Below are 9964 nucleotides of genomic sequence, written 5' to 3' on the forward strand. Positions count from 1 at the left end.
CCTTTGGACCTGAAAACGCTGTAAGCTTCTTCCTGAGAGGCATGAGCAATTGCATAAATATTATGTTTTTTGACAATTTCCAGCATGCGTCCATCCAAGATTATGTGACAAGGCTGCACGTTAAGGTTATGATGTGTTTGGGTATTTTATGCATGAGTGTAACCTTGTCACTTTGCTTTGCAAAACCCCAAATCCCCTGAATATCCGCAGGAGAGGGTAATTCAGCATTGGCCAGGCCAAGTAAAATGCTCCCCCCTTATTCCCTTTCCCCGTCTCGTTGTTTCTCCCACACTTTGGTTTGGTAAGTTGTAAGAGTCTGCAGTCGTTCTTGCTGAATAATGCTAGACCACTCTGAACATCTGGGAGGAGAGCTGGACCCTCGTCATCACCACGCGCTGTCACTGAGACAGGGTAACCCATGGTTACTGAGCTCCGAGCAGTTAAGGAGCAGACAGCCTTCCCTCCTCACTGCTCTGTAAAAGAGACCCAGCCAAGGGACCCTGCCGGCTGCCAGCCTCTGCCCCGGCAGGGTGTGCGAGCAAAGCGGAGCCCTTGGCGCAGAGCGCACCCGCGGCAGCTGCGAGGCCAGCATGTCTCCTTCCTTCAGACTTCAGTGTCGCTTCATCCTGATCTTCCTGGTGGCTCTAAGAGGGGAGAGCCGATACCTGGAGGTGAGTGCTCCGGCGTGAGCGCCGGGCTGCTGCCCGCGTTGGCACAGCTCTCCTCCCCGTCTTGTGCGCCGGTCCCCCCAGGGCCTCCCGGCCTCTTCCTCCTCCGCTCTGGCCCCTGAGGGTACCCTGGTCTGATGGGCAGAGTCCCAGCACTTTATTCTTTTTGCTGTTAGGCAGAGAGGGTGCGCCGCCCCTGCTCCCGTTTCCCACCCCTTGAACTTTTTCCAGCGGATCCATTTTCCTTGACAGCTGCGGGAAGCCGGGGACCAGGACCCTTTCCGGCTCCTCAGCGCCAACCCGAAGCGGGAGCTGGCGGGGGAACAGCTCTACCGCCGCGCGCTGCGTGAGTCGGCGCCCCCGCCGGCCGCGGCGTGCGGGTCTGGGCTGGGCGGGCTGGGGGCTCCGGGGCGTCGCCGAGGAGGGGCTGTCCGGACGGCGCCCGCACGACTCCCAGCGCGGCGTCGGCCCACAGGGGCGCGGGGCGGCGCGCGGTGATGCGCCCCGGGGCGCGGGAGTGGGGCGGGCGGGCGGTGATGCGCCCCGGGGCGCGGGAGTGGGGCGGGCGGGCGGTGATGCGCCCCGGGGCGCGGGAGTGGGGCGGGCGGGCGGTGATGCGCCCCGGGGCGCGGGAGTGGGGCGGGCGGGCGGTGATGCGCCCCGGGGCGCGGGAGTGGCGCGCAGCCGAGGCTGGGAGTCGGCTGGGCGGCGGGCGCGGGAAACGGGGCGCCCCGGGGGCCGCGGCGGTCAGAGCCGGGACGCCCGGCCCACCGCCGCCGCCGGCCCGCAGGGTGCCTGGACATGCTGAGCCTCGGCGGCCGCTTCACCTTCACCGCCGCCCGGCCGCAGCTGCACTGCGCCGCCTTCCTCATCAGCGAGCCCCACGAGCTCCTCACCGTGGCCTTCGACCTGGTCTCCATCGACTGTCGGGGCGGGGACTTCCTCAAGGTGAGGCGTCGCCCCGCAGAATTGGAGGCTCCGCGGGTGCCCGTGGGGCGGCGCGCTCCGCGACCCCCATGCGACGGGGCCTCCCCTCGACCTCGGGACCTCTCCCCGCACCCGGGAGGGCCTGTGCCTCGCACGTGGCAGTGATTTAGAGTCCCCCCTGTGCGCTCCTGGGGCAGACGCTTCCAGAGACTTGACCTGGGCCCGAGGAAAACGCAGAAGGTGAGGAGCGCGGGCGCTCGGCCGCCGGCACGCCCTGGACGCCGCGGTCTCCGCGCGGTGCTCCCGGCCCCGGAGGCCGCCGCGGGCGCCCGGTGACCGGCTGCGGAGCGGGCGCGGGCCGTCGGAGGGACGCCGAGGGGCTAGCCTGCGGCAGGCGGGAGCAGGACGCCCCGCCTTACCCGCCCGCCCGTCCCGTCCCAGCCAGGCAGGTCGCGGGGAGGGCAGGCGGGGTCTGCATCCCGGAGAGGCCGTGTTTAACACCTGCTGCGGAGTCGGCTCTGAGCGGTGCGCGCCGGCGACCCCCGCGCCCCCCCCCCCCCCCGGAGGCCACAGGCTCGGGCCTGTGGTCCAGCCGCAAACTCACCAGCGAGGGGGAGGCCCCGGCGAGACACCAGCCGCCGTGGTCTGAGTGCTGAGAGAGCTCTTGGTAGTTTAATACCTGTAAGAGTAAAAAGAACAGGAAAATGGGCTATATAACCATTGGCAGCGGGTCAAAAACAGCTTCCGTTTTTCCTTTTGCTTTTTTTTGCTTTGATTTTATTTTTTATTCTCACCCGAGGACATTTTTCCCCCGTTGTGTTTCAGAGAGAGGGAAGGGAGGGGAGAGAAGCAGCGACGTGAGAGGCGCCCCGGCCCGCGCCTGCCTCCCGGCTCAGCCCGGGACCCCGCCGGCCGCGCCGACCACTGCGCGCCCCGCTACGGCTGCTTGGTTTTGTTTTTAGATATTTTGTTCATATTTCAAGGAGGAAAACAAAGAGAGATGCTTCTGTAGAAATCTTCTGAAGTTGGAATGTGTGGCAAATAGGACCAGGATAAGAATGTATATTGTCTGTAGTTTGATTTATGAAGGTGGCTGAAGTATAATAAAGTTAGTTATCTTTGGAAACGTTAAGGTTTATAAAGAAAAAAATAATAATTAGTTAATAATGTTACTTGCCAGTAACCCTCACAGTCGAACTATATTCAAATGGAAAGCAAGTGGGCAGAGCAGCGCAGGCTGCGAATTGCGCCCCTGGGGCTTAAGGAGCTGGCGGAGTGATGCCCGACACCTGCGTTTTCGTTGGAAGGTATTCGATGGTTGGCTTCTCAAGGGGGAGAAGTTCCCCAGTTCCCAGGACCATCCTCTCCCCACGACTGAGCGGTACATAGACTTCTGTGAGACTGGTCTTAGCAAGAGCATCAGATCCTCCCAGAACGTGGCCATGATCTTCTTCCGAGTCCATGAAGCAGGAAACGGATTCACATTGACCATCCGGACAGATCCCAACCTCCTCCGTGAGTGGCTCTGTCTTCTCGGGTGGGAGGCAGGGGAGGGGTGTGTGTCAAATCTGCCTTCCACCGTCATTGCACAGACTTAAGAAATTTGAAGTGAGGAGTGATTTGAATGGAAATTCTTTTGTAATTAGAAATTTTATTATTATGAAAATCAAACCACAGTTTTTAATTTATTTCCCAGGCTAGATGGGACACTACTCTATGGTGAATAGAATTCTATTTTTTCCTTCCATGTCTTGTTCTAATCTCCTGAGGTACAGTGCATTCAGTGACAACCTTTAATCCCTCCAAGCCATTCCACTCATCTGCAATAAGCTTGAGGGATCAGACATGAAGTTGCAGTTTTAGATATTTAGGCTAAGGCTGAAAGGCTGCATATCTGGGGTGTGCTAGACAGCTTTCATGCCTGGGCAGAAGCTGGACCAGGACCCCAAAGTTGCCTTCTGATTCAGAGCCCCCCACTGTAATTGCTGATGGACATGCTCATAGATGCTAAAAAGCTGAACAGCCCAGGCCTAAAATACATTATCTTAATCAAAATGAGTTCATTCACCTGCTTATTAAAAGAAAAAAATTAACTGGATAAAAGAAAGTGAAGAGATTAGCCAAAGAATATAACCCACAGACACAGACAACATTGTGGTGATGGCGGGGGCAGGGCGGGTGCAGGGGCTGGGTGGAGGCGGGCAAAGAGGGGAAAAGTGGGGACATTTGTAATAGTATCAACAATAAAAATAAGGTAAAAAAATTAATTCAGGAAAAGAAAACTTATTACTCATTTTTAGTTAACACTTCATGTGGTCAAAGAATGGGACCTAATCTGCCAAAGAATAATGTACTGTCTTTTCATTTTGTGTTTTGTTTTTTAATTTTTGAAAGAAGCCCCCAAAAGAGGCTGTTTCTGAGAACTGGAGCAGAATAATCCTAGAGGAAAGAGATGAAATGTTTCTCCTCTATTTTGTTTGGTTATAAATCAGAAACCTTGCAGAATCATCAAGGAATTTCAGTTCCTTTTGAAATTAAGTGCAATTAAAAAATACAGAAGGAGGCAAGAGGTAGTTCTGACCTGTTCTGATCAATCAGAAACTTTTGAAAGGAAAAAAAAGGTACAAACTCTGATGCATCTAGTTTCATAGCTGGAAGAATGAATTTGTAAGTCTAGACTTGGGATACAAAACAAAAAATGTCAGAAACGCTTGGGAATGAATAGAACATTAAAATGTAAAAGCCTGCTTTCTTTCTATTTTTTTTCTCAGCCTATATTTTTAACTGCTTTAGTGTTTATTTGATTACTTAAAAGATAACACGTGGCTACAAATTCAATGAATGAAGGCTTCAGACAGGGTTTGAGTTTTGGCCTCAGATTTAAAGCCTTGATTCTCCCAGGCTCCCGGCTTGCACTTGGACCCTAGTTAACTGAAGTGTTCCTAAAATTTCTAGCAGCTGCTATTTATTTGGTTGGTCTTGTGATTATTATAAACAAGATAGCCCCCGAGATTTAGATTAGAAGCCCCCGGCAGCCCAGAGCCTCCTTGACAATATCCATATATCACTTGTGACTTTCATTCCCAGCTCCTTCCCACCTCCAGACTGCCTCTGTGAAATGTTCTCTCTTCCGAGCCACAAGGCCCCAGAGGCCCAGACTGTGAGTAGGAGCCTAAAATAAGGATAGGGTAAATGTCGATAAAAACCAGCACACCAAGTACTGAAAATGTGATTTTTTTTTTCCTATGAAGCCTGCAATGTCATTTCCCAGACCTCGAGTGGACGATTCACCCTGATAGTTCCATATCAGCATAGAAACTGCAGCTTCTCCATAATCTATCCTGTGGTGATCAAAATATCTGATCTCTCCCTGGGACACTTAAATGGCCTGCGGTTAAAGGTAAGTTGCTTACTTGCTTTCAAATCATTTACTAAAGCCACAGCTTCATCAGAGCTAAAGTAATCACACAGGGTAAACATGGACATTAGCGAGCTGGAGTAGTATGTCCTTCCGTCTGGCTGATGTCTTACAGGTGTGTCCCCTCACTGCTTTAACTACACCCTCACCTATTTCTGTTATGCTGCAAGTTGCATACTCAGGTGTCCCCTGTGCCTACTTGAATACTTTCCTTGTGATGCAAGAAATGTTTTCAGTTGGTAAATGTGTGGCATATAATTACAATTGAACTCTCTTGTACTTGCCTCTTTAACAAAAATTCTCTCCTAGCAGAACCTAGTGTGAGTCATCTACACAGCTGTTTCTCTGACTACTGGAATTTTCTTTTGACATGAAGGAAGCATCTCATTGGCTGTGTTAAGAAGAAATGCTAAGTGTAGCATAGAATATGAAATTGGATTTTTATGTTGAAAAGTACAGTAAAGTTTTGAAGAATATTTTTGCATTACATTTCATTCAATACTTCAATACCTTTTGCAACAGATATTAGCTGAGACTCTCCATCAACTTGTTTTTCCATGAAGTTCTATATGGATCTTAAAATGAATATTGAGCTTGACCACATTTATTTGCCCTGGGAGCTCCTTCCCTCTGAGTCATGCTCATTTCCTTTCACTTCCTCATATGCTGAGGTTAAGATAGCTCATGTATTTGCTGGCATAAAGGACAGTCATAGTTCCTAATCAGACAGATTTCAGGGAAAGCCAAACAGGACCACGACTAATAAAAAGGAGTATAACTAATTTCCTTTAAGCCCTAAATTTGTGGGCCAGTGCTGTTTTGTTTTGTTTTTTGGACCTTAGTGGAAGAATATTTCTTTGATAAAGACCAGAATAAGTGGGTATCTCTGGCATAACCTTATTGCCTATTATTGATATTGTTTGTATGTTCTTCCTGACACACAGTATAGAAGACGCAAGTGTAATACCAGACTGGGAGATCTGCACTTCAGTTATTCTTAGACTAGATCTATATTTTGAGTAGCTTGAAGTAAATTTGTTATAGTTGGGAAGGAGAGACAATGGTAACTCTAGGTAACCTGAGACCCAAATTAGGGTTCTCATCTATCTTTAATAGTCTTATAACTAATCTAAATCCTTATCAGTAGAAGTGATAAGGATTGTCTCAATAGCAGAAAAAGTCCTTTATAAAGAAGAGGAAAAGAGGTGAGTTGAAGGAAAAACTAATGCGAAAGCCCTATTTATGAAAACTCTGACTGCATGCACTAACTTAAATACGCCAGTATGTATGTCCAAGTGGTTTAAAAAGCAAAGCATTTTCAGATTCATTTTCCATACATCTTATATGGAGTTTACAGATTCCCATTTCATCATTCCAGCCTTGGAGCTTATTTTAAAAATACACACACATTAAAAAAAATGATTACTCAACTGATTTAGAAAAGCAATTCTTATAATTTTTTCTTTTAAATGTCCTTTAATTTCCGGAGTCCTGGATGTTGAATTAAATGGACTGTCAGAATGTCTATGGCTGATTGAGTGAATTCACCAACTTGCTATTGGTCAAGTGGTTTGACTTCCATAGTTGGTTTAAATATATCTTTCCTTGTCTCTGTTCTCTCAGAAACCCTCAGCAGGTTGTGGGGGGAAAGGAGACTTTGTGGAGCTGCTGGGAGGAAATGGATTAGACCCTTCTAAGATGATGCCTTTAGCTGACCTCTGCTATCCTTTCCATGGCACTGGTGAGATGTTTCTCTGATCATAATTTATGTACTCATCAAGATTATTTCCTTAAGTAAAACACTTCAATTTTTTTATACATGGGAAGGCAAGTCCCACCAAAAAAACTTCAATTTTGCACATTGAGGATTTTACACTTAAGACTATGTATGCTATCAAGAATGCATTACCAAAATTTCTGACCTGGGAGAGAAACCTACAAAGTAACAAGGATGCATGTTTAAGGTTGGCCCTAAGTAAAACTTGGGGAGGAATTGGAGATTATCCTTAAAGAGACAAAAGCAAAACAGGAGAGAAACAAGAGCAGTCGTTAATCTCATGGCAATTTCTTACCATAGCCCCTTTCTGGAACCATAGGTCACTAACCAGTTAGGCAGTGACGCTGCAAATCAGACAGCCTTTGATTAGCTGTTGCATGTTTAAATTAAAATCAAGTCTGCCCACCAGTATTTCCTCTCTCCGAGGTAATACTGGGACCTTAGTAAACAAAACATCTCTGAAATAGAATTAATATGCGCGTGTAAACACTAAGGCCCAACACGTGGTGTTCCACCATTCCCCATTCACTCCTGTATAAAAGAGCTTCAGGTGAGATTTACGCCAGAACTGGGTCCAGGGCAAGCTTTCTAATCAAGGCAAAGGCAAGAAGTTTCTAAGAGCTCCCTTTGCTGAAAACACGGGGATTATTTTATACTGCTTTGCACTTGAGCCCTGGTTTAAACTGTCAGTGCAGGTCGCTTCGCTTGCCTTTTGCTTGTGTTCTTTGAGCTGCCGGGTCCTTCCAGGCTGACGGGCATCTGTGAGGAGATGCGTTTGAGCTGGATAAGATTAGATGAAAGACTAAAGAACACACATGCCTTAAGTGTGGATTCAAGCTGGATAATTGAAGCCAGAGTAATTTTGGTGCTTGAATTATATGACTTGCATTAGGTAAAAGGGTAAGACTAATGCCAAAAACCACTTTGCCTTTTCCAGATGATTGAAACTGGTTTTAAAATCATTTGAAGGCTTGAATTCTATGGCTCATTGGTTCATTTTTTTCACTTTTTTCTTTCATTCACCATGTTTCCAAGAGCCCCTCCTGAGTTGTTCAGACAATGAAGAACTACTAGGGACCCTGCTCTTTAAATTTGATTTTCTTAGTAATATGTCATATAATAAATAAATAATATGCACATTAACCAAAGGAAATGGGGCATGCCATGTAGATTAAAGTTCAGAGCAAGATCAGAAAAAGAATGACCTTCCAAGTCACTTAAGGAAAATTAAATTTGGACCTCTTCGTAGAAGCATACCGCAGACTCCCTGGTTCTTATATTAAAATAATTATAGGGTTTATATTTATTATGTCTCCAAATTGACTTTTACCTTAATACATAACTCTATCTGGCTATTTTACTTCACTTAAACCCAGGCACATATTTGTAAAGTACCAGCTACATAATAATGCTAGTGTTTCTCAGACACAAAGCTGAGAGACAGAGACTGAGAATATTAAAACGACAGAAAAGATTATTGTAAGGCAGATAAATCTTGTCTCAGGAGTCAGCTTGTGGCTGGAGGAATAAAATAAAAGTAATTTTAAATAAAAGAATGAGTTTCAACATATAACTGCTCGGGCACATCTGCACCAGAAGATACATAAACGTTGCCAGATGGTCATACAAATAATGACTAAGATTGGATTTAAGAAAAGTAAGATTATCAAAAGTCATTCCATGTGAAGCACAGGAAAAAATGAGAAACAGTGTAGGTGTTCAATAGGACAAAAATGAATACATTCACTGTGGCATATCTAAATCATGCAAAAGATGTTTTGTTTATATGTAAAACAGGGTTATTATCTAGGCCCAAAAAATAATAAACAGGTGATCTTTTCGGTCTACATACCTGTTGAGCAGTACAGCTTATCCTCTAGCCCTGTCCACTAAATACAACTTGCACACCCAGATGTTATGACAACCAAAAACTACCTCTGCAAATTTCCAGCCTGTTCCTGAGGATGTGCTGTCTCCACTGAGAACACTGAACTAGAGCGAAGGCATAGTGTGGATAGATCCCTGCCTTTACCACCAGAGCCTTGCAGGTGGGAGATGAAAAGTGCAGGAGACATCTTCTGCCTGCCTCTGCAGCCAGAGTTATTTGGCTGACAGTGTTCTTGCACATGAGGGGAGAAGCTGAGTTCAACTTAATGATTCTGCAATTAATTACATATTCTGATAAAAATGAAGACAAAAATGTTTTACCCAATAACAGGGGCATGGTTTGAGTACGTAAGAGGAAGATACACTCTCTCTCTTTCTTTGTGTTTAAATGATCTTGTTGACAGAAGTGGTTTTACTGTGTGGCTTCTAACTTGCTGGGAAACTTTTACTTTCTCCATGAATTTCAGCCCAAATGAAAATTGGCTGTGACAACACGGTGGTGCGCATGGTTTCCAGCGGAAAACACATAAACCGTGTGACTTTTGAGTACCGCCAGCTGGAACCATATGAACTGGAAAACCCAAATGAAAACAGTATCCAGGAATTCTGTTTGTCTGGCCTTTGAATAATCAGTCCAGTGATTTACATGCTGCTAGCTAAGTGAGTGTTAATGGCTATTACATGTGATTTTGATGACCACCTAGTTTAAAGCCTTTCATACCATCAATATTCACAGTCTTGAGCACACATCTCAAACACACACACACACACACACACACACACACATTTTTGTACCTTGCTTCTTTTTAATTTGTAATATATAAATGACCCCATGCCCCCTTGGTAGGAAAACAGTTTTCTGTAATTCTTTGGTATGCTACAAACCTGAGCTGGTAAGACAAGGGCAGAGCAATGTGCAATTTAAAAAAATGTATCAAGGGAAAATGCTACAAAGAAATAAAAATGGTGACACTCGTATCAGCTTTGTAACACAAAAACAATTCAGTGACTGTATATACCAAAGTGGTTGCTTCTGTTTATTTGTATTCTGCTTATTTTTCCATTTACAGTGGATAATAGTTGTAGCTACTACTTACTGATTTGCAGCAACTTGTTTTTAACAAACCTTTGTAGCAAAGAAAACTTTTTCCATCCATAAACATAAAAGTGAATAAATATATTCGGGATGTTGGCACCTTGAAATTATGCCTTGTTTTCTGAGTCGTCTCCTCCCTTGTTACCATCAAGAAATAATGTTCTCATGTGCTGCACAACCAAATGCTACAC

General features: G+C 46.1%; 1 protein-coding gene across 1 annotated transcript; it reads left to right on the forward strand.

Annotated features, from left to right (window-relative positions):
* Positions 1-590: 590 nt before the first annotated feature.
* CRHBP (corticotropin releasing hormone binding protein) lies at positions 591-9327 on the forward strand. The gene is made up of 7 exons (XM_087813695.1): positions 591-671; positions 921-1014; positions 1459-1616; positions 2903-3110; positions 4847-4995; positions 6637-6754; positions 9145-9327. Exons 1-7 carry the CDS (start codon positions 591-593, stop codon positions 9300-9302), a joined length of 966 nt encoding a protein of 321 aa, XP_087669821.1. The 3' UTR covers positions 9303-9327.
* Positions 9328-9964: the final 637 nt, after the last annotated feature.

This window comes from Miniopterus natalensis (genome assembly GCF_054644295.1).
Source record: "Miniopterus natalensis isolate mMinNat1 chromosome 3 unlocalized genomic scaffold, mMinNat1.hap1 SUPER_3_unloc_2, whole genome shotgun sequence".
Lineage (NCBI taxonomy): Eukaryota > Metazoa > Chordata > Mammalia > Chiroptera > Miniopteridae > Miniopterus > Miniopterus natalensis.